General features: G+C 46.1%; 1 protein-coding gene across 1 annotated transcript in view; it reads right to left on the reverse strand.

Annotated features, from left to right (window-relative positions):
• The window catches only part of otog (otogelin), a 163,604-nt gene that overhangs the window by 122,112 nt on the left and 15,074 nt on the right, over positions 1-26,418 (reverse strand). The window contains exons 8-15 of the mRNA XM_071400514.1: positions 12,666-12,874; positions 11,448-11,578; positions 6,020-6,126; positions 5,174-5,283; positions 4,750-4,875; positions 1,811-1,919; positions 650-696; positions 170-315 (exon numbers count right to left, since the gene is read on the reverse strand). Of these exons, the coding sequence (XP_071256615.1) occupies positions 170-315; positions 650-696; positions 1,811-1,919; positions 4,750-4,875; positions 5,174-5,283; positions 6,020-6,126; positions 11,448-11,578; positions 12,666-12,874 (985 nt within the window). The remainder of the gene's footprint in view (positions 1-169; positions 316-649; positions 697-1,810; positions 1,920-4,749; positions 4,876-5,173; positions 5,284-6,019; positions 6,127-11,447; positions 11,579-12,665; positions 12,875-26,418) is intronic.

Raw genomic sequence — 26,418 nt, forward strand, 5'->3', positions numbered from 1 at the left:
CAATGTAATAATTTCCAATCAATTTGAAAAATACTTTTTATTGAGGCTTCATTGCGAAAAATGTCCTACTATTTTCTACCACTTGTAGAGACTATAATGGTGTGTATCAGTGTTCTCTATGGGTTTAACAACATATTAAAGGGTTGAAAGGTATCCATATTAAACTTACGGGTCCACACGGGGCGTTCTGAATGGTGACAGTGAACTTCCCTGAGTTACGACTCTTAGCCAGGACATACTGACAGGAAGCTGGGAAGGTGAACATCCTGCCATCAAACGAGTGGAAGTACATGTCTCCAGTCACAGAGCACTCTCCTGAGAGAGAGAGAGAGAGAGAGACACAGAGAGAGAGAGAGGGAAGAGAGAGACAGAGAGAGAGAGGAGAGAGAGGGAGAGAGAGAGAGAGAGAGAGAGAGAGAGAGACAGAGAGACAGAAAGAAGAGGAGAAAGCACACCCTCATCAAGTGACGAACACTGCAGTCTGCATTCAAAGTAGAAACTGTATTTATCTAAATACAAAACAGCCTTAGCAGCCTAGCGCCTCTCTAATATACTACCTGCATGATGTCTAGAGACGAGACGAGATGGTACCTGGTGAATCACCAAGGGGAAATGAGTTTAGTCTATAGTACAAAGTAAAGACGTGAACCTGGGCAGCTGTACTCTGTGCAGTTCCACACGCCCCCCACACACGTGCTGAAAGAGAGAGAGAGAGAGAAACGGGAGACGTGGTCACAGGTGTACCCTGGGTACATGAAAGACTGTCCTAATCACCAAAGACCTCTAGGAAATAAATGTCAGTCATCATAGTCACATGACTTAATCCTGGTTGGATCTGAGATGGCTGGGATTTAAAGGAAATGAAGAAGACAGAAGATGTTTTTTTGGGGGGAGAATATTTTGATGTAGGAGCCTAAATATGAATGGTTCCATAGTTGTACAGGGTTGATGAGAATCCATATACAGTTGACATCATGTTCCATACTGAAGACAGTAGTTACATGAAGTATACTGTTGAAAGAGTTCTGATTCTGATGTCATGGTTGGGTTATACCATCAATCCAACCACCAAACATCAAAACATTACATCCACTTACAGCTGGAGAAGGTGATATGAGAGGACCATAAGAGATGATAGAGAGATGATAGAGAGATGAGATCATAGAGAGCAGATAGATGATAGAGAGATGATAGATGATAGAGAGATGATAGAGAGATGAGATCATAGAGAGCAGATAGATGATAGAGAGATGAGATCATAGAGAGATGAGATGATAGAGAGATGAGATCATAGAGAGATGAGATGATAGAGAGATGAGATGATAGAGAGATGATAGATAGAGAGATGAGATCATAGAGAGATGATAGAGAGATGAGATGATAGAGAGATGAGATGATAGAGAGATGAGATGATAGAGAGATGAGATGATAGAGAGATGAGATGATAGAGAGATGATAGAGAGATGAGATGATAGAGAGATGATAGAGAGATGAGATCATAGAGAGATGAGATGATAGAGAGATGATAGAGAGATGAGATGATAGAGAGATGAGATGATAGAGAGATGAGATGATAGAGAGATGAGATGATAGAGAGATGAGATGATAGAGAGATGATAGAGAGATGAGATGATAGAGAGATGAGATGATAGAGAGATGAGATGATAGAGAGATGAGATGATAGAGAGATGAGATGATAGAGAGATGATAGAGAGATGAGATGATAGAGAGATGATAGAGAGATGAGATCATAGAGAGATGAGATGATAGAGAGATGATAGAGAGATGAGATGATAGAGAGATGTCCTACCAGTTGTTACACTCCTCCTGAACGGTCTGTCCGGAGGGGTAGACCATGCCGTGGTATTCACAGGGACAGTCTGAGGCCTTCACGCAACTTCCCTCCTCATAGATCAGGTCTGGGAGAGAGACATTCAGACAGAGAGAGGAATAGGAGACAGACAGAGAATTCAGTTGGTCTAGACATTGAGAGATGGGTTGGAATATGGCTCTCTAATATGTCTAATTCAGGGAGACAGGATATGGGGAGAGTGTGGAAGACAGATGGTTTGTAAAGGGTTAATAAGTAGATTTTTACACCGTTAGAATTAACGTTTTAACTCGTTAATTGAAATTAACCAATTAGTTATAACTGTTTGTTAATGATTCAGAAACTATCCACAAACAAATTACTAACAGTATAGAAACTACCCATAAACAAATTACTAACGGTATAGAAACTACCCATAAACAAATTACTAACAGTATAGAAACTACCCACAAACAAATTACTAACAGTATAGAAACTACCCATAAACAAATTACTAACAGTATAGAAACTACCCACAAACAAATTACTAACAGTATAGAAACTACCCATAAACTCTTTCCAGACCCTTTATAAAGTATTATGTTATAAAGTATTAGGTTATAAAGTATTATTTTATAAAGTAGTATTTTATAAAGTATTATTTCATAAAGTATTATTTTATAAAGTATTATTTTATAAAGTATTATTTTATAAAGTATTATGTTATAAAGTATTATGTTATAAAGTATTATTTTATAAAGTATTATTTTATAAAGTATTATGTTATAAAGTATTATGTTATAAAGTATTATTTTATAAAGTATTATTTTATAAAGTATTATTTTATAAAGTATTATTTTATACAGTATTATGTTGTAAAGTATTATTTTATAAAGTATTATGTTATAAAGTAGTATTTTATAAAGTATTATTTTATAAAGTATTATGTTATAAAGTATTATTTTATAAAGTATTATTTTATAAAGTATTATTTTATAAAGTATTAATTATTTTATAAAGTATTATGTTATAAAGTATTATTTTATAAAGTATTATTTTATAAAGTATTCAAAATGCAAAATAAAGAGGGAGCGCTGCTTTGGAATCACATATGAAGACAAAGAGAGGTGCTCATGGGAGAACGGGGAATAACAAACAAACAAAGTTTCGGCCGTGTAAAAGCATCATACTTCAAAAACAAACAAAAGGAGTCTCTCTTGTGGAAAAGTTAAAAAGCCTTTATTTTATTATTATTATTTTATTATTTTATTATTATTTATTATATTATTTAAGCCTCTATTCCATATTCAAAAATAAAAACGCACCAACGCGTTGGGCTCACAGGCCTCCTTCATGTCGCCGTACCTTTAATGTAAAGTATTACTAAGTAAAATACAGTAACAGTAATCAACAACAATAAGTCTCACCATCGGAGCGGTAGCATCCGTCTAGACACTGTAATCAACAACAATAAGTCTCACCATCGTGGCAGTAGCATCCGTCTAGACACTGTAATCAACAACAATAAGTCTCACCATCGGAGCGGTAGCATCCGTCTAGACACAGTAATCAACAACAATAAGTCTCACCATCGGAGCGGTAGCATCCGTCTAGACACAGTAATCAACAACAATAAGTCTCACCATCGGAGCAGTAGCATCCGTCTAGACACTGTAATCAACAACAATAAGTCCCACCATCGGAGCGGTAGCATCCGTCTAGACACAGTAATCAACAACAATAAGTCTCACCATCGGAGCAGTAGCATCCGTCTAGACACTGTAATCAACTACAATAAGTCTCACCATCGTGGCAGTAGCATCCGTCTAGACACAGTAATCAACAACAATAAGTCTCACCATCAGGGCAGTAGCATCCGTCTAGACACTGTAATCAACAACAATAAGTCTCACCATCGGAGCGGTAGCATCCGTCTAGACACAGTAATCAACAACAATAAGTCTCACCATCGGAGCAGTAGCATCCGTCTAGACACTGTAATCAACAACAATAAGTCTCACCATCGGAGCGGTAGCATCCGTCTAGACACAGTAATCAACAACAATAAGTCTCACCATCGGAGCAGTAGCATCCGTCTAGACACTGTAATCAACAACAATAAGTCTCACCATCGGAGCGATAGCATCCGTCTAGACACAGTAATCAACAACAATAAGTCTCACCATCGGAGCAGTAGCATCCGTCTAGACACTGTAATCAACTACAATAAGTCTCACCATCGGGGCAGTAGCATCCGTCTAGACACTGTAATCAACTACAATAAGTCTCACCATCGGAGCGGTAGCATCCGTCTAGACACAGTAATCAACAACAATAAGTCTCACCATCGAGGCAGTAGCATCCGTCTAGACACAGTAATCAACAACAATAAGTCCCACCATCGAGGCAGTAGCATCCGTCTAGACACAGTAATCAACAACAATAAGTCTCACCATCGAGGCAGTAGCATCCGTCTAGACACAGTAATCAACAACAATAAGTCTCACCATCGGAGCGGTAGCATCCGTCTAGACACTGTAATCAACTACAATAAGTCTCACCATCGGGGCGGTAGCATCCGTCTAGACACTGTAATCAACTACAATAAGTCTCACCATCGGGCCAGTAGCATCCGTCTAGACACAGTAATCAACAACAATAAGTCTCACCATCGGTGCAGTAGGATCCGTCTAGACACAGTAATCAACAACAATAAGTCCCACCATCGGAGCGGTAGCATCCGTCTAGACACAGTAATCATCAACAATAAGTCTCACCATCGGAGCGGTAGCATCCGTCTAGACACAGTAATCAACAACAATAAGTCTCACCATCGGAGCGGTAGCATCCGTCTAGACACAGTAATCATCAACAATAAGTCTCACCATCGGAGCGGTAGCATCCGTCTAGACACAGTAATCATCAACAATAAGTCTCACCATCGGGGCAGTAGCATCCGTCTAGACACTGCAGCTTGTTGTCGATACACATTCTGTCCACGTTACAGGACACAGGGCAGCAGGTGATGCACTCCTTATACTGCAGACCTGGAGGACACGGCATCGCTGAGGAACACAGGAAGTGACACCGTGAGACAGGATGGAACATCACAATACAGGAAGTGACATCGCGGGACATGAAGTGACATCACGAGACAGGAAGTAATATTACACATGTTTGACATTAAATTTGTCTTGGGGTTTGTTTCGTGTAATTACATACCATGTGTGACTTGAAGGAATAATATTTATTGGGGGGGGGGCAACAAGCCAACTGAAACAACACTTAATTATCTACACTAAAACAAGCTACAGTGGATCCTGCATGCGGGTATGGTTAAATAACGGCATGAAGGGTACCTACCACACTGTGGTATGTGAGTCCTCCAGTCCTTCAGTGGGTGGTCGGCGTGGGCACAGGCCCGGGCATACTCCGTGAACACCTGGCATACCACATCACCGTTGGGACCCGACCTTCATTCAGGGCAAGATGAAACAGAATACAACTCTTTCACTGAACAGAAGCCAAAGAAAGGTCGGCAGAAACACAGGACGTTACACTGACGTTCAGAACACGTACAAAGCACTTACAAGTGTTTAAGTGGAAGGGATGTAGAAGTATCCATTTGACTGTTTTCATCACGAACAAAAGGGATTAAAAAACTGTTCCTAGTTGTAGTATTTGTAGACTAGTTATTACTGACAGACAGAGGTCGTTGTAGACTAGTTATTACTGACAGACAGAGGTCGTTGTAGACTAGTTATTACTAACAGACAGAGGTCGTTGTAGACTAGTTATTACTGACAGACAGAGGTCGTTGTAGACTAGTTATTAGTAACAGACAGAGGTCGTTGTAGACTAGTTATTACTGACAGACAGAGGTCGTTGGAGACTAGTTATTACTGACAGACAGAGGTCGTTGTAGACTAGTTATTACTAACAGACAGAGGTCGTTGGAGACTAGTTATTACTAACAGACAGAGGTCGTTGGAGACTAGTTATTACTTACAGACAGAGGTCGTTATAGACTAGTTATTACTAACAGACAGAGGTCGTTATAGACTAGTTATTACTTACAGACAGAGGTCGTTGGAGCAGCTAGCCATGTAAGACAGAGGTCGTTGGAGACTAGTTATTACTTACAGACAGAGGTCGTTGGAGCAGCTAGCCATGTAAGACAGAGGTCGTTGGAGACTAGTTATTACTTACAGACAGAGGTCGTTGGAGCAGCTAGCCATGTAAGACAGAGGACTGACAAACTCATGACAGCCTGTAAAAGGTTCCTCCAGAAGCATTGCACACACCTCCTCCACTTTCTGTCACCGTGGAAACAAAGTAAGCACAAGTTCCAAGGTTACCTCACACAAACCCAGAACAGGAAATGAATCACACAAACCCAGAACAGGAAAATAATCACACAAACCCAGAACAGAAAATTAATCACACAAACCCAGAACAGGAAATTAATCACACAAACCCAGAACAGGAAATTAATCACACAAACCCAGAACAGGAAAATAATCACACAAACACAGAACAGGAAATTAATCACACAAACCCAGAACAGGAAATTAATCACACAAACCCAGAACAGGAAATTAATCACACAAACCCAGAACAGGAAATTAATCACACAAACCCAGAACAGGAAATTAATCACACAAACCCAGAACAGGAAATGAATCACACAAACCCAGAACAGGAAATGAATCACACAAACCCAGAACAGGAAATGAATCACACAAACCCAGAACAGGAAATGAATCACACAAACCCAGAACAGGAAATGAATCACACAAACCCAGAACAGGAAATGAATCACACAAACCCAGAACAGGAAATGAATCACACAAACCCAGAACAGGAAAATAATCACACAAACCCAGAACAGGAAATGAATCACACAAACCCAGAACAGGAAATGAATCACACAAACCCAGAACAGGAAATGAATCACACAAACCCAGAACAGGAAATGAATCACACAAACCCAGAACAGGAAATGAATCACACAAACCCAGAACAGGAAATTAAAGAACATACACAGAGTTCGTGTAGCTGTTTTGAGGGGAAGGAAATCTATAAAAGTGTGTAAGACTCAAAAAATCGACTTTTTAAATAATTGTGGTCTCTCAGGTAGAGACTGAGAACCACTGGTCCTAGCAGAGACTTGGCAGTTAGCAGCACCAGATATGTCTCCTTAACACAACCACCACCTGTATGTGAGGGTTAAGGTCAGGGTTATTCACCACCTGTATGTGAGGGTTAGGGTCAGGGTTATTCACCACCTGTATGTGAGGGTTAAGGTCAGGGTTATTCACCACCTGTATGTGAGGGTTAAGGTCAGGGTTATTCACCACCTGTATGTGAGGGTTAAGGTCAGGGTTATTCACCACCTGTATGTGAGGGTTAAGGTCAGGGTTATTCACCACCTGTATGTGAGGGTTAAGGTCAGGGTTATTCACCACCTGTATGTGAGGGTTAAGGTCAGGGTTATTCACCACCTGTATGTGAGGGTTAAGGTCAGGGTTATTCACCACCTGTATGTGAGGGTTAAGGTCAGGGTTATTCACCACCTGTATGTGAGGGTTAAGGTCAGGGTTATTCACCACCTGTATGTGAGGGTTAAGGTCAGGGTTATTCATCACCTGTATGTGAGGGTTAAGGTCAGGGTTATTCACCACCTGTATGTGAGGGTTAAGGTCAGGGTTATTCATCACATGTATGTGAGGGTTAAGGTCAGGGTTATTCACCACCTGTATGTGAGGGTTAAGGTCAGGGTTATTCACCACCTGTATGTGAGGGTTAAGGTCAGGGTTATTCATCACCTGTATGTGAGGGTTAAGGTCAGGGTTATTCACCACCTGTATGTGAGGGTTAAGGTCAGGGTTATTCACCACCTGTATGTGAGGGTTAAGGTAAGGGTTATTCACCACCTGTTAGTGAGGGTTAAGGTCAGGGTTATTCACCACCTGTATGTGAGGGTTAAGGTCAGGGTTATTCACCACCTGTATGTGAGGGTTAAGGTCAGGGTTATTCACCACCTGTATGTGAGGGTTAAGGTCAGGGTTATTCACCACCTGTATGAGAGGGTTAAGGTCAGGGTTATTCACCACCTGTTAGTGAGGGTTAAGGTCAGGGTTATTCACCACCTGTATGTGAGGGTTAAGGTCAGGGTTATTCACCACCTGTATGTGAGGGTTAAGGTCAGGGTTATTCACCACCTGTATGTGAGGGTTAAGGTCAGGGTTATTCACCACCTGTATGAGAGGGTTAAGGTCAGGGTTATTCACCACCTGTATGTGAGGGTTAAGGTCAGGGTTATTCACCACCTGTATGAGAGGGTTAAGGTCAGGGTTATTCACCACCTGTATGTGAGGGTTAAGGTCAGGGTTATTCACCACCTGTATGAGAGGGTTAAGGTCAGGGTTATTCACCACCTGTATGTGAGGGTTAAGGTCAGGGTTATTCACCACCTGTATGTGAGGGTTAAGGTCAGGGTTATTCACCACCTGTATGTGAGGGTTAAGGTCAGGGTTATTCATCACCTGTATGTGAGGGTTAAGGTCAGGGTTATTCACCACCTGTATGTGAGGGTTAAGGTCAGGGTTATTTACCACCTGTATGTGAGGGTTAAGGTCAGGGTTATTCACCACCTGTATGTGAGGGTTAAGGTCAGGGTTATTCACCACCTGTATGTGAGGGTTAAGGTCAGGGTTATTCACCACCTGTATGTGAGGGTTAAGGTCAGGGTTATTCACCACCTGTATGTGAGGGTTAAGGTCAGGGTTATTCACCACCTGTATGTGAGGGTTAAGGTCAGGGTTATTCACCACCTGTATGTGAGGGTTAAGGTCAGGGTTATTCACCACCTGTATGTGAGGGTTAAGGTCAGGGTTATTCACCACCTGTATGTGAGGGTTAAGGTCAGGGTTATTCACCACCTGTATGAGAGGGTTAAGGTCAGGGTTATTCACCACCTGTATGTGAGGGTTAAGGTCAGGGTTATTCACCACCTGTATGAGAGGGTTAAGGTCAGGGTTATTCACCACCTGTATGTGAGGGTTAAGGTCAGGGTTATTCACCACCTGTATGAGAGGGTTAAGGTCAGGGTTATTCACCACCTGTATGTGAGGGTTAAGGTCAGGGTTATTCACCACCTGTATGTGAGGGTTAAGGTCAGGGTTATTCACCACCTGTATGTGAGGGTTAAGGTCAGGGTTATTCATCACCTGTATGTGAGGGTTAAGGTCAGGGTTATTTACCACCTGTATGTGAGGGTTAAGGTCAGGGTTATTCATCACCTGTATGTGAGGGTTAAGGTCAGGGTTATTCACCACCTGTATGTGAGGGTTAAGGTCAGGGTTATTCACCACCTGTATGTGAGGGTTAAGGTCAGGGTTATTCATCACCTGTATGTGAGGGTTAAGGTCAGGGTTATTCACCACCTGTATGTGAGGGTTAAGGTCAGGGTTATTCACCACCTGTATGTGAGGGTTAAGGTCAGGGTTATTTACCACCTGTATGTGAGGGTTAAGGTCAGGGTTATTCATCACCTGTATGTGAGGGTTAAGGTCAGGGTTATTCATCACCTGTATGTGAGGGTTAAGGTCAGGGTTATTCACCACCTGTATTTGAGGGTTAAGGTCAGGGTTATTCATCACCTGTATGTGAGGGTTAAGGTCAGGGTTATTCACCACCTGTATGTGAGGGTTAAGGTCAGGGTTATTTACCACCTGTATGTGAGGGTTAAGGTCAGGGTTATTCACCACCTGTATGTGAGGGTTAAGGTCAGGGTTATTTACCACCTGTATGTGAGGGTTAAGGTCAGGGTTATTTACCACCTGTATGTGAGGGTTAAGGTCAGGGTTATTCATCACCTGTATGTGAGGGTTAAGGTCAGGGTTATTCATCACCTGTATGTGAGGGTTAAGGTCAGGGTTATTCACCACCTGTATTTGAGGGTTAAGGTCAGGGTTATTCATCACCTGTATGTGAGGGTTAAGGTCAGGGTTATTCACCACCTGTATGAGAGGGTTACGGTCAGGGTTATTCACCACCTGTATGAGAGGGTTATGGTCAGGGTTACTCACCAGTAGTATGTGTGGGTCACGTGAGGCGCAGGGCGAGGGTCAGGGTTACTCACCAGTAGGATGTGTGGGTCACGTGAGGCGCAGGGCGAGGGTCAGGGTTACTCACCAGTAGGATGTGTGGGTCACTTGAGGCGCAGGGCGAGGGTCAGGGTTACTCACCAGTAGGATGTGTGGGTCACGTGAGGCGCAGGGCGAGGGTCAGGGTTACTCACCAGTAGGATGTGTGGGTCACGTGAGGCGCAGGGCGAGGGTCAGGGTTACTCTCCAGTAGTATGTGTGGGTCACGTGAGGCGCAGGGCGAGGGTCAGGGTTACTCACCAGTAGGATGTGTGGGTCACGTGAGGCGCAGGGCGAGGGTCAGGGTTACTCACCAGTAGGATGTGTGGGTCACGTGAGGCGCAGGGCGAGGGTCAGGGTTACTCACCAGTAGGATGTGTGGGTCACGTGAGGCACAGGGCGAGGGTCAGGGTTACTCACCAGTAGGATGTGTGGGTCACGTGAGGCGCAGGGCGAGGGTCAGGGTTACTCACCAGTAGGATGTGTGGGTCACGTGAGGCGCAGGGCGAGGGTCAGGGTTACTCACCAGTAGTATATGTGGGTCACGTGAGGCACAGGGCGAGGGTCAGGGTTACTCACCAGTAGGATGTGTGGGTCACGTGAGGCGCAGGGCGAGGGTCAGGGTTACTCACCAGTAGGATGTGTGGGTCACGTGAGGCGCAGGGCGAGGGTCAGGGTTACTCACCAGTAGTATGTGTGGGTCACGTGAGGCGCAGGGCGAGGGTCAGGGTTACTCACCAGTAGGATGTGTGGGTCACGTGAGGCGCAGGCCGAGGATCAGGGTTACTCACCAGTAGGATGTGTGGGTCACGTGAGGCGCAGGGCGCAGGGCGAGGGTCAGGGTTACTCACCAGTAGTATGTGAGGGTCACGTGAGGCGCAGGGCGAGGGTCAGGGTTACTCACCAGTAGGATGTCTGGGTCACGTGAGGCGCAGGGCGAGGGTCAGGGTTACTCACCAGTAGGATGTGTGGGTCACGTGAGGCGCAGGGCGAGGGTCAGGGTTACTCACCAGTAGGATGTGTGGGTCACGTGAGGCGCAGGGCGAGGGTCAGGGTTACTCACCAGTAGTATGTGTGGGTCACGTGAGGCGCAGGGCGAGGGTCAGGGTTACTCACCAGTAGGATGTGTGGGTCACGTGAGGCGCAGGGCGAGGGTCAGGGTTACTCACCAGTAGGATGTGTGGGTCACGTGAGGCGCAGGGCGAGGGTCAGGGTTACTCACCAGTAGGATGTGTGGGTCACGTGAGGCGCAGGGCGAGGGTCAGGGTTACTCACCAGTAGGATGTGTAGGTCACGTGAGGCGCAGGGCGAGGGTCAGGGTTACTCACCAGTAGGATGTGTGGGTCACGTGAGGCGCAGGGCGAGGGTCAGGGTTACTCACCAGTAGGATGTGTGGGTCACGTGAGGCGCAGGGCGAGGGTCAGGGTTACTCACCAGTAGTATGTGTGGGTCAGGGGAGGCGCAGGGCGAAGGTCAGGGTTACTCACCAGTAGGATGTGTGGGTCACGTGAGGCGCAGGGCGAGGGGAACATGGAGGGCACCATGGGACACCTGACCTGGTGAAGCTCCTCCTCCACCCAGCTGTTCCCAAACATGGACAGGTCCTCCGTCACCACACCTGTATGGGAAGACAGCAGAACGTTGCCACCGTTACAGTACAATGCTTCAGTCCTCTCTTGCAAGATTTTGTTCCAGCCCTACTTCAAACACACCTGATTGTAGCCGTAAGGTGCTCTTCAGGACCTTGATCAGCTGAATCAGGTGTATTACAGCAGAGATGGAGCAAAAGCCTGCACACCTATGAGCTTTCCAGTAGGAGGGGCCACCATTACTGGAACTGACCTGTGACTGTCCTCTCTGTCTCTGTTCTTACCGTAGCTGGTCTTCAGACCCTCCTCTACTGTCCTCTCTGTCTCTGTTCTTACCGTAGCTGGTCTTCAGACCCTCCTCTACTGTCCTCTCTGTCTCTGTTCTTACCGTAGCTGGTCTTCAGACCCTCCTCTACTGTCCTCTCTGTCTCTGTTCTTACCGTAGCTGTTCTTCAGACCCTCCTCTACTGTCCTCTCTGTCTCTGTTCTTACCGTAGCTGGTCTTCAGTCCCTCCTCTACTGTCCTCTCTGTCTCTGTTCTTACCGTAGCTGGTCTTCAGTCCCTCCTCTACTGTCCTCTCTGTCTCTGTTCTTACCGTAGCTGGTCTTCAGGTCCTCCTCTACTGTCCTCTCTGTCTCTGTTCTTACCGTAGCTGGTCTTCAGTCCCTCCTCTACTGTCCTCTCTGTCTCTGTTCTTACCGTAGCTGGTCTTCAGGTCCTCCTCTACTGTCCTCTCTGTCTCTGTTCTTACCGTAGCTGGTCTTCAATCCCTCCTCTACTGTCCTCTGTGTCTCTGTTCTTACCGTAGCTGGTCTTCAGTCCCTCCTCTACTGTCCTCTCTTTCTCTGTTCTTACCGTAGCTGGTCTTCAGTCCCTCCTCTACTGTCCTCTCTGTCTCTGTTCTTACCGTAGCTGGTCTTCAGGTCCTCCTCTACTGTCCTCTCTGTCTCTGTTCTTACCGTAGCTGGTCTTCAGTCCCTCCTCTACTGTCCTCTCTTTCTCTGTTCTTACCGTAGCTGGTCTTCAGTCCCTCCTCTACTGTCCTCTCTGTCTCTGTTCTTACCGTAGCTGGTCTTCAGGTCCTCCTCTACTGTCCTCTCTGTCTCTGTTCTTACCGTAGCTGGTCTTCAGGTCATCCTGTACGTCTGCGTTGAAGTTGCCACACAGACCGCAGGTCCTGCCCACCCACTCTGGGCTCAGCTTGATGTAAACAGAACCACTGTGCCCGTCCCAGGCCAGGGTGAAGCCATGCTGCTGGGTCACCAAGACATAGCGGGAGATCCTCTCCAGCTCCACGTCATGGATGTGGTGAGGCAGCTGAACACTGCATGGGGGGAGAAGGAGAGAAGGAGGAGAGGAGGATGGGAGGAGGAGAGGAGGACGGGAGGAGGAGAGGAGGACGGTAGAAGGAGAGAAGGATGGGAGGAGGAGAGGAGGACGGGAGGCGGAGGAGAGGAGGACGGGACGAGGAGAGGAGGAGAGGGGGACGGGAGGAAGAGAGAAGGAGGACGGGAGGGGAGGAGGAGAAAAGGATGGGAGGATGAGAGGGGGAGGAGAGGAGGATGGGAGGAGGAGAGGAGGACGGGAGGAGGAGAGAAGGATGGGAGGAGGAGAGGAGGACGGGAGGAGGAGAGGAGGACGGGAGGAGGAGAGGAGGATGGAAGGAGGAGAGGAGGACGGGAGGTGGAGGAGAGGAGGACGGGACGAGGAGAGGAGAGGAGGAGAGGAGGACGGGAGGAAGAGAGAAGGAGGACGGGAGGAGAGGAGGAGAGGAGGAGAGGAGGAGAGGAGGACGGGAGGAGGAGAGAAGGATGGGAGGATGAGAGGAGGACGGGAGGAGGAGAGGAGGATGGGAGGAGGTGGAGAGGAGAACGGGAGGAGGAGAGAAGGACGGGAGGAGGAGAGAAAGAGAAGAGGAGGACGGGAGGAGGAGGAGAGGAGGACGGGAGGAGGAGAGAAGGAAGAGAGGAGGATGGGAGGAGGAGAGAAGGAGGAGAGGAGAACGGGAGGTGGAGAGGAGGACGGGACGAGGAGAGAAGGAAGAGAGGAGGATGGGAGGAGGAGAGAAGGAGGAGAGGAGAACGGGAGGAGGAGGAGAGGAGGACGAGAGGAGAGGTCAAATCAGTCAACCAGGGTTCTCTAAGTGTGTACAGTCGTGGCCAAAAGTTTTGAGAATGACACAAATATTAATTTTCGCAAAGTTTGCTGCTTCAGTGTCTTTAGATATTTTTGTCAGATGTTACTATGGAATACTGAAGTATAATTACAAGCATTTCATAAGTGTCAAAGGTTTTTATTGATAGTTACATGAAGTTGATGCATAGACTAAATATTTGCAGTGTTGACCCTTCTTTTTCAAGACCTCTGCAATCGGCCCTGGCATGCTGTCAATTAACTTCTGGGCCACATCCTGACTGATGGCAGCCCATTCTTGCATAATCAACGCTTGGAGTTTGTCAGAATTTGTGGGTTGCAAGGTGCTCCGTCATGCTGGAAAAGGCCTTGTTCGTCACCAAACTGTTCCTGGATGGTTGGGAGAAGTTGCTCTCGGAGGATGTGTTGGTACCATTCTGTATTCATGGCTGTGTTCTTAGGCAAAATTGTGAGTGAGCCCACTCCGTTGGCTGAGAAGCAACCCCACACATGAATGGTCTCAGGATGCTTTACTGTTGGCATGACACAGGACTGATGGTAGCGCTCACCTTGTCTTCTCCGGACAAGCTTTTTCCGGATGCCCCAAACAATCGGAAAGGGGATTCATCAGAGAAAATGACTTTACCCCAGTCCTCAGCAGTCCAATCCCTGTACCTTTTGCAGAATATCAGTCTGTCCCTGATGTTTTTCCTGGAGAGAAGTGGCTTCTTTGCTGCCCTTCTTGACACCAGGCCATCCTCCAAAAGTCTTTACCTCATTATGCGTGCAGATGCACTCACACAAGCCTGCTGCCATTCCTGAGCAAGCTCCGTACTGGTGGTGACCCGATCCCGCAGCTGAATCAACTTTAGGAGACGGTCCTGGCGCTTGCTGGACTTTCTTGGGTGCCCTGAAGCCTTCTTCACAACAATTGAACCGCTCTCCTTGAAGTTCTTGATGATCCGATCAATGGTTGATTTAGGTGCATTCTTACTGGCAGCAATATCCTTGCCTGTGAAGCCCTTTTTGTGCAAAGCAATGATGACGGCACGTGTTTCCTTGCAGGTAACCATGGCTGACAGAGGAAGAACAATGATTCCAAGCACCACCCTCTTTTAGAAGCTTCCAGTCTGTTATTCGAACTCAATCAGCATGACAGAGTGATGTCCAGCCTTGTCCTCGTCAACACTCACACCTGTTGTGGCAGGGCTGAAATGTAGTGGAAATATTTTGGGGGGGGTTTCAGTTCATTTGCATGGCAAAGAGGGACTTTGCAATTAATTGCAATTCATCTGATCACTCTTCATAACATTCTGGAGTATATGCAAATTGCCATCATACAAACTGAGGCAGCAGACTTTGTGAAAATTAATATTTGTGTCATTCTCAAAACTTTCATTCACTCTTTTTCTGGACCTCAATTAGTTGAGATAGACCAGGAGTTGGACACCTGAAAGCCTGCACACCCAGTACCTCTCTTCCAGTTCGAGTCCAGACCAAGACCGGGGGGCCAGGGGTCCGAGACCAAGACCGGGAGGGGGGCGAGGGGTCCGAGACCAAGACCGGGAGGGGGGCGAGGGGTCCGAGACCAAGACCGGGGGGCCAGGGGTCCGAGACCAAGACCGGGAGGGGGGCGAGGGGTCCGAGACCAAGACCGGGAGGGGGGCGAGGGGTCCGAGACCAAGACCGGGGTGCCGAGGGGTCCGAGACCAAGACCAGAGGGGTGCGAGGGGTCCGAGACCAAGTTGTCACCGTTTCTGTTCGATTTGATTGTTGTTTCCTTTGGTTACCGCTGGAGGGCACCCGTACCTTGTTTTCTAGTTTCCAGGGTTACCCTGATCATTACTTATTGGTTTCACCTGTGGTTAATTACCTTCTTTGTGCACCTGGTTGCCTTGCTAACTAGGTTCCTCTGTTGGCCTGTATCGTTGCTTAGGTCTCATGTTTTGTTCAGTGTACTCTTGTGCTGTTGCCTTGTTTTCTGTCAAGACTTTAGACTTTAGCCTTATCTCTGCTCGCTGTGTTTCTCAGCGCCTGGGTTCGAGTTCAGACTAGCATTATTGTAACACAAGTCAAGACTGAGACCAGAACAATGAAAGTCCAATTCAAAACCACGGTTGGTCTTCAAATGGGTCAAATCCCCATAATAACAAGATCTCAAAATGTCCAGTATTTCTGTGTTCGTATTTCAGAAGAACAAATGGATTCTTTAGATATTCCGAATGGTGATGAAATGGATGCTGAGGACAAACAGAGAGACACTCTACACATAATCACTAACCCACTCATTTGATTTGATTTGATTTGAAACAGGTCTATAACAGATAAAAAAGACTTAAGTATGTTCCAACTTCCGCCGGTCTCCCCTTACTAAATAGAGCTTTGAAACAATGTCCCCCACTCTAATCTACCAGCAAATCAAGGAAATTCTGACCACCGCCACAAAGTTTGAGGATATTTTTCAACAAAAGTAAAGGACAGTAATGTTACGAGTAAAGTAGAAAGCCCAGGCAGGTTTCAATAGTTGATAAGATAATGTGTCATGAAAGGAGTGTGGATATTTGACGAAGCGGTTTAATGGGCCGACTGAATGAGAGCTGACAATTATTAGATTTTCACTCCGGTGGCCCCGGTTGGACTCGGCAAGAAATTACCAGACCTCATTGTCCGAGACCGAGTCAAGACCGAGTAAAAACACAGAGACAAGACCTCAATATGTTGTCTGGAGACCAGACTCACTACAACACTGCCTGAGTTATAGAGACACAACGGGACCAGACCTCAATATGTTGTCTGGAGACCAGACTCACTACAACACTGAGTTATAGAGACACAACGGGACCAGACCTCAATATGTTGTCTGGAGACCAGACTCACTATAACACTGAGTTATAGAGACACAACGGGACCAGACCTCAATATGTTGTCTGGAGACCAGACTCACTACAACACTGAGTTATAGAGACACAACGGGACCAGACCTCAATATGTTGTCTGGAGACCAGACTCACTACAACACTGAGTTATAGAGACACAACGGGACCAGACCTCAATATGTTGTCTGGAGACCAGACTCACTACAACACTGAGTTATAGAGACACAACGGGACCAGACCTCAATATGTTGTCTGGAGACCAGACCTCAATATGTTGTCTGGAGACCAGACTCACTACAACACTGAGTTATAGAGACACAACGGGACCAGACCTCAATATGTTGTCTGGAGACCAGACTCACTATAACACTGAGTTATAGAGACACAACGGGACCAGACCTCAATATGTTGTCTGGAGACCAGACCTCAATATGTTGTCTGGAGACCAGACTCACTACAACACTGAGTTATATAGACACAACAGGACCAGACCTCAATATGTTGTCTGGAGACCAGACTCACTACAACACTGAGTTATAGAGACACAATGGGACCAGACCTCAATGTGTTGTCTGGAGACCAGACCTCAATATGTTGTCTGGAGACCAGACTCACTATAACACTGAGTTATAGAGACACAACGGGACCAGACCTCAATATGTTGTCTGGAGACCAGACTCACTATAACACTGAGTTATAGAGACACAACGGGACCAGACATCAATATGTTGTCTGGAGACCAGACTCACTACAACACTGAGTTATAGAGACACAACGGGACCAGACCCCAATATGTTGTCTGGAGACCAGACTCACTATAACACTGAGTTATAGAGACACAACGGGACCAGACATCAATATGTTGTCTGGAGACCAGACTCACTACAACACTGAGTTATAGAGACACAACGGGACCAGACCCCAATATGTTGTCTGGAGACCAGACTCACTACAACACTGAGTTATATAGATACAACGGGACCAGACCTCAATATGTTGTCTGGAGACCAGACCTCAATATGTTGTCTGGAGACCAGACTCACTACAACACTGAGTTATAGAGACACAACGGGACCAGACCTCAACATGTTGTCTGGAGACCAGACCTCAATATGTTGTCTGGAGACCAGACTCACTACAACACTGAGTTATAGAGACACAACGGGACCAGACCTCAATATGTTGTCTGGAGACCAGACTCACTATAACACTGAGTTATAGAGACACAACGGGACCAGACCTCAATATGTTGTCTGGAGACCAGACCTCAATATGTTGTCTGGAGACCAGACTCACTACAACACTGAGTTATAGAGACACAACGGGACCAGACCTCAATATGTTGTCTGGAGACCAGACCTCAATATGTTGTCTGGAGACCAGACTCACTACAACACTGAGTTATATAGACACAACAGGACCAGACCTCAATATGTTGTCTGGAGACCAGACTCACTACAACACTGAGTTATAGAGACACAATGGGACCAGACCTCAATGTGTTGTCTGGAGACCAGACCTCAATATGTTGTCTGGAGACCAGACTCACTATAACACTGAGTTATAGAGACACAACGGGACCAGACCTCAATATGTTGTCTGGAGACCAGACTCACTATAACACTGAGTTATAGAGACACAACGGGACCAGACATCAATATGTTGTCTGGAGACCAGACTCACTACAACACTGAGTTATAGAGACACAACGGGACCAGACCCCAATATGTTGTCTGGAGACCAGACTCACTACAACACTGAGTTATAGAGACACAACGGGACCAGACCCCAATATGTTGTCTGGAGACCAGACTCACTACAACACTGCCTGAGTTATAGAGACACAACGGGACCAGACCTCAATATGTTGTCTGGAGACCAGACTCACTACAACACTGAGTTATAGAGACACAACGGGACCAGACCTCAATATGTTGTCTGGAGACCAGACTCACTATAACACTGAGTTATAGAGACACAACGGGACCAGACCTCAATATGTTGTCTGGAGACCAGACTCACTACAACACTGAGTTATAGAGACACAACGGGACCAGACCTCAATATGTTGTCTGGAGACCAGACTCACTACAACACTGAGTTATAGAGACACAACGGGACCAGACCTCAATATGTTGTCTGGAGACCAGACTCACTACAACACTGAGTTATAGAGACACAACGGGACCAGACCTCAATATGTTGTCTGGAGACCAGACCTCAATATGTTGTCTGGAGACCAGACTCACTACAACACTGAGTTATAGAGACACAACGGGACCAGACCTCAACATGTTGTCTGGAGACCAGACCTCAATATGTTGTCTGGAGACCAGACTCACTACAACACTGAGTTATAGAGACACAACGGGACCAGACCTCAATATGTTGTCTGGAGACCAGACTCACTATAACACTGAGTTATAGAGACACAACGGGACCAGACCTCAATATGTTGTCTGGAGACCAGACCTCAATATGTTGTCTGGAGACCAGACTCACTACAACACTGAGTTATAGAGACACAACGGGACCAGACCTCAATATGTTGTCTGGAGACCAGACCTCAATATGTTGTCTGGAGACCAGACTCACTACAACACTGAGTTATATAGACACAACAGGACCAGACCTCAATATGTTGTCTGGAGACCAGACTCACTACAACACTGAGTTATAGAGACACAATGGGACCAGACCTCAATGTGTTGTCTGGAGACCAGACCTCAATATGTTGTCTGGAGACCAGACTCACTATAACACTGAGTTATAGAGACACAACGGGACCAGACCTCAATATGTTGTCTGGAGACCAGACTCACTATAACACTGAGTTATAGAGACACAACGGGACCAGACATCAATATGTTGTCTGGAGACCAGACTCACTACAACACTGAGTTATAGAGACACAACGGGACCAGACCCCAATATGTTGTCTGGAGACCAGACTCACTACAACACTGAGTTATAGAGACACAACGGGACCAGACCCCAATATGTTGTCTGGAGACCAGACTCACTATAACACTGAGTTATAGAGACACAACGGGACCAGATATCAATATGTTGTCTGGAGACCAGACTCACTACAACACTGAGTTATAGAGACACAACGGGACCAGACCCCAATATGTTGTCTGGAGACCAGACTCACTACAACACTGAGTTATAGAGACACAACGGGACCAGACCTCAATATGTTGTCTGGAGACCAGACTCACTACAACACTGAGTTATATAGATACAACGGGACCAGACCTCAATATGTTGTCTGGAGACCAGACTCACTACAACACTGAGTTATATAGACACAACGGGACCAGACCCCAATATGTTGTCTGGAGACCAGACTCACTACAACACTGAGTTATAGAGACACAACGGGACCAGACCTCAATATGTTGTCTGGAGACCAGACTCACTACAACACTGAGTTATATAGACACAACGGGACCAGACCCCAATATGTTGTCTAGAGACCAGACTCACTACAACACTGAGTTATAGAGACACAACGGGACCAGACCTCAATATGTTGTCTGGAGACCAGACTCACAATAACACTGAGTTATAGAGACACAACGGGACCAGACCTCAATATGTTGTCTGGAGACCAGACTCACTACAACACTGAGTTATAGAGACACAACGGGACCAGACCTCAATATGTTGTCTGGAGACCAGACTCACTACAACACTGAGTTATAGAGACACAACAGGACCAGACCTCAATATGTTGTCTGGAGACCAGACTCACTACAACACTGAGTTATATAGACACAACGGGACCAGACCTCAATATGTTGTCTGGAGACCAGACTCACTACAACACTGAGTTATAGAGACACAACGGGACCAGACCTCAATATGTTGTCTGGAGACCAGACTCACTACAACACTGAGTTATAGAGACACAACGGGACCAGACCTCAATATGTTGTCTGGAGACCAGACTCACTACAACACTGAGTTATAGAGACACAACGGGACCAGACCTCAATATGTTGTCTAGAGACCAGACTCACTACAACACTGAGTTATAGAGACACAACGGGACCAGACCTCAATATGTTGTCTGGAGACCAGACCTCAATATGTTGTCTGGAGACCAGACTCACTACAACACTGAGTTATAGAGACACAACGGGACCAGACCTCAATATGTTGTCTGGAGACCAGACTCACTATAACACTGAGTTATAGAGACACAACGGGACCAGACCTCAATATGTTGTCTGGAGACCAGACTCACTATAACACTGAGTTATAGAGACACAACGGGACCAGACCTCAATATGTTGTCTGGAGACCAGACTCACTACAACACTGAGTTATAGAGACACAACGGGACCAGACCTCAATATGTTGTCTGGAGACCAGACTCACTACAACACGGAGTTATAGAGACACAACGGAACTAGACCTCAATATGTTGTCTGGAGACCAGACTCACTACAACACTGAGTTATAGAGACACAACGGGACCAGACCTCAATATGTTGTCTGGAGACCAGACCTCAATATGTTGTCTGGAGACCAGACTCACTACAACACTGAGTTATAGAGACACAACGGGACCAGACCTCAATATGTTGTCTGGAGACCAGACTCACTACAACACTGAGTTATATAGACACAACGGGACCAGACCTCAATATGTTGTCTGGAGACCAGACTCACTACAACACTGAGTTATAGAGACACAACGGGACCAGACCTCAATATGTTGTCTGGAGACCAGACTCACTACAACACTGAGTTATAGAGACACAACGGGACCAGACATCAATATGTTGTCTGGAGACCAGACTCACTACAACACTGAGTTATAGAGACACAACGGGACCAGACCTCAATATGTTGTCTGGAGACCAGACTCACTATAACACTGCCTGAGTTATAGAGACACAACGGGACCAGACCTCAATATGTTGTCTGGAGACCAGACTCACTACAACACTGAGTTATAGAGACACAACGGGACCAGACCTCAATATGTTGTCTGGAGACCAGACTCACTACAACACTGAGTTATAGAGACACAATGGGACCAGACCTCAATATGTTGTCTGGAGACCAGACTCACTACAACACTGAGTTATAGAGACACAACGGGACCAGACCTCAATATGTTGTCTGGAGACCAGACTCACTACAACACTGAGTTATAGAGACACAATGGGACCAGACCTCAATATGTTGTCTGGAGACCAGACTCACTACAACACTGAGTTATATAGACACAACGGGACCAGACCTCAATATGTTGTCTGGAGACCAGACCTCAATATGTTGTCTGGAGACCAGACTCACTACAACACTGAGTTATATAGACACAACGGGACCAGACCTCAATATGTTGTCTGGAGACCAGACTCACTACAACACTGAGTTATAGAGACACAACGGGACCAGACCTCAATATGTTGTCTGGAGACCAGACTCACTACAACACTGAGTTATAGAGACACAACGGGACCAGACATCAATATGTTGTCTGGAGACCAGACTCACTACAACACTGAGTTATAGAGACACAACGGGACCAGACCTCAATATGTTGTCTGGAGACCAGACTCACTATAACACTGCCTGAGTTATAGAGACACAACGGGACCAGACCTCAATATGTTGTCTGGAGACCAGACTCACTACAACACTGAGTTATAGAGACACAACGGGACCAGACCTCAATATGTTGTCTGGAGACCAGACTCACTACAACACTGAGTTATAGAGACACAACGGGACCAGACCTCAATATGTTGTCTGGAGACCAGACTCACTACAACACTGAGTTATAGAGACACAACGGGACCAGACCTCAATATGTTGTCTAGAGACCAGACTCACTACAACACTGAGTTATAGAGACACAACGGGACCAGACCTCAATATGTTGTCTGGAGACCAGACCTCAATATGTTGTCTGGAGACCAGACTCACTACAACACTGAGTTATAGAGACACAACGGGACCAGACCTCAATATGTTGTCTGGAGACCAGACTCACTATAACACTGAGTTATAGAGACACAACGGGACCAGACCTCAATATGTTGTCTGGAGACCAGACTCACTATAACACTGAGTTATAGAGACACAACGGGACCAGACCTCAATATGTTGTCTGGAGACCAGACTCACTACAACACTGAGTTATAGAGACACAACGGGACCAGACCTCAATATGTTGTCTGGAGACCAGACTCACTACAACACGGAGTTATAGAGACACAACGGAACCAGACCTCAATATGTTGTCTGGAGACCAGACTCACTACAACACTGAGTTATAGAGACACAACGGGACCAGACCTCAATATGTTGTCTGGAGACCAGACCTCAATATGTTGTCTGGAGACCAGACTCACTACAACACTGAGTTATAGAGACACAACGGGACCAGACCTCAATATGTTGTCTGGAGACCAGACTCACTACAACACTGAGTTATATAGACACAACGGGACCAGACCTCAATATGTTGTCTGGAGACCAGACTCACTACAACACTGAGTTATAGAGACACAACGGGACCAGACCTCAATATGTTGTCTGGAGACCAGACTCACTACAACACTGAGTTATAGAGACACAACGGGACCAGACATCAATATGTTGTCTGGAGACCAGACTCACTACAACACTGAGTTATAGAGACACAACGGGACCAGACCTCAATATGTTGTCTGGAGACCAGACTCACTATAACACTGCCTGAGTTATAGAGACACAACGGGACCAGACCTCAATATGTTGTCTGGAGACCAGACTCACTACAACACTGAGTTATAGAGACACAACGGGACCAGACCTCAATATGTTGTCTGGAGACCAGACTCACTACAACACTGAGTTATAGAGACACAATGGGACCAGACCTCAATATGTTGTCTGGAGACCAGACTCACTACAACACTGAGTTATAGAGACACAACGGGACCAGACCTCAATATGTTGTCTGGAGACCAGACTCACTACAACACTGAGTTATAGAGACACAATGGGACCAGACCTCAATATGTTGTCTGGAGACCAGACTCACTACAACACTGAGTTATATAGACACAACGGGACCAGACCTCAATATGTTGTCTGGAGACCAGACCTCAATATGTTGTCTGGAGACCAGACTCACTACAACACTGAGTTATATAGACACAACGGGACCAGACCTCAATATGTTGTCTGGAGACCAGACTCACTACAACACTGAGTTATAGAGACACAACGGGACCAGACCTCAATATGTTGTCTGGAGACCAGACTCACTACAACACTGAGTTATAGAGACACAACGGGACCAGACATCAATATGTTGTCTGGAGACCAGACTCACTACAACACTGAGTTATAGAGACACAACGGGACCAGACCTCAATATGTTGTCTGGAGACCAGACTCACTATAACACTGCCTGAGTTATAGAGACACAACGGGACCAGACCTCAATATGTTGTCTGGAGACCAGACTCACTACAACACTGAGTTATAGAGACACAACGGGACCAGACCTCAATATGTTGTCTGGAGACCAGACTCACTACAACACTGAGTTATAGAGACACAATGGGACCAGACCTCAATATGTTGTCTGGAGACCAGACTCACTACAACACTGAGTTATAGAGACACAACGGGACCAGACCTCAATATGTTGTCTGGAGACCAGACTCACTACAACACTGAGTTATAGAGACACAATGGGACCAGACCTCAATATGTTGTCTGGAGACCAGACTCACTACAACACTGAGTTATAGAGACACAACGGGACCAGACATCAATATGTTGTCTGGAGACCAGACTCACTACAACACTGAGTTATAGAGACACAACGGGACCAGACCTCAATATGTTGTCTGGAGACCAGACTCACTACAACACTGAGTTATAGAGACACAATGGGACCAGACCTCAATATGTTGTCTGGAGACCAGACTCACTACAACACTGAGTTATAGAGACACAACGGGACCAGACATCAATATGTTGTCTGGAGACCAGACTCACTACAACACTGAGTTATAGAGACACAACGGGACCAGACCTCAATATGTTGTCTGGAGACCAGACTCACTACAACACTGAGTTATAGAGACACAATGGGACCAGACCTCAATATGTTGTCTGGAGACCAGACTCACTACAACACTGAGTTATAGAGACACAACGGGACCAGACCTCAATATGTTGTCTGGAGACCAGACTCACTACAACACTGAGTTATAGAGACACAATGGGACCAGACATCAATATGTTGTCTGGAGACCAGACTCACTACAACACTGAGTTATATAGACACAACGGGACCAAACCTCAATATGTTGTCTGGAGACCAGACTCACTACAACACTGAGTTATAGAGACACAACGGGACCAGACCTCAATATGTTGTCTGGAGACCAGACTCACTACAACACTGAGTTATAGAGACACAACGGGACCAGACATCAATATGTTGTCTGGAGACCAGACTCACTACAACACTGAGTTATAGAGACACAACGGGACCAGACCTCAATATGTTGTCTGGAGACCAGACTCACTACAACACTGAGTTATAGAGACACAATGGGACCAGACCTCAATATGTTGTCTGGAGACCAGACTCACTACAACACTGAGTTATAGAGACACAACGGGACCAGACCTCAATATGTTGTCTGGAGACCAGACTCACTACAACACTGAGTTATAGAGACACAATGGGACCAGACATCAATATGTTGTCTGGAGACCAGACTCACTACAACACTGAGTTATATAGACACAACGGGACCAGACCTCAATATGTTGTCTGGAGACCAGACTCACTACAACACTGAGTTATAGAGACACAACGGGACCAGACCTCAATATGTTGTCTGGAGACCAGACTCACTACAACACTGAGTTATAGAGACACAACGGGACCAGACATCAATATGTTGTCTGGAGAACAGACTCACTACAACACTGAGTTATAGAGACACAACGGGACCAGACCTCAATATGTTGTCTGGAGACCAGACTCACTACAACACTGAGTTATAGAGACACAATGGGACCAGACATCAATATGTTGTCTGGAGACCAGACTCACTACAACACTGAGTTATAGAGACACAATGGGACCAGACCTCAATATGTTGTCTGGAGACCAGACTCACTATAACACTGAGTTATAGAGACACAACGGGACCAGACCTCAATATGTTGTCTGGAGACCAGACTCACTATAACACTGAGTTATAGAGACACAACGGGACCAGACATCAATATGTTGTCTGGAGACCAGACTCACTACAACACTGAGTTATAGAGACACAACGGGACCAGACCTCAATATGTTGTCTGGAGACCAGACTCACTACAACACTGAGTTATATAGACACAACGGGACCAGACCTCAATATGTTGTCTGGAGACCAGACTCACTACAACACTGAGTTATAGAGACACAATGGGACCAGACCTCAATATGTTGTCTGGAGACCAGACTCACTACAACACTGAGTTATAGAGACACAACGGGACCAGACCTCAATATGTTGTCTGGAGACCAGACTCACTACAACACTGAGTTATAGAGACACAATGGGACCAGACATCAATATGTTGTCTGGAGACCAGACTCACTACAACACTGAGTTATATAGACACAACGGGACCAAACCTCAATATGTTGTCTGGAGACCAGACTCACTACAACACTGAGTTATAGAGACACAACGGGACCAGACCTCAATATGTTGTCTGGAGACCAGACTCACTACAACACTGAGTTATAGAGACACAACGGGACCAGACATCAATATGTTGTCTGGAGACCAGACTCACTACAACACTGAGTTATAGAGACACAACGGGA

This window comes from Salvelinus alpinus, chromosome 5 (assembly GCF_045679555.1).
Source record: "Salvelinus alpinus chromosome 5, SLU_Salpinus.1, whole genome shotgun sequence".
Classification (NCBI taxonomy): Eukaryota; Metazoa; Chordata; class Actinopteri; order Salmoniformes; family Salmonidae; genus Salvelinus; species Salvelinus alpinus.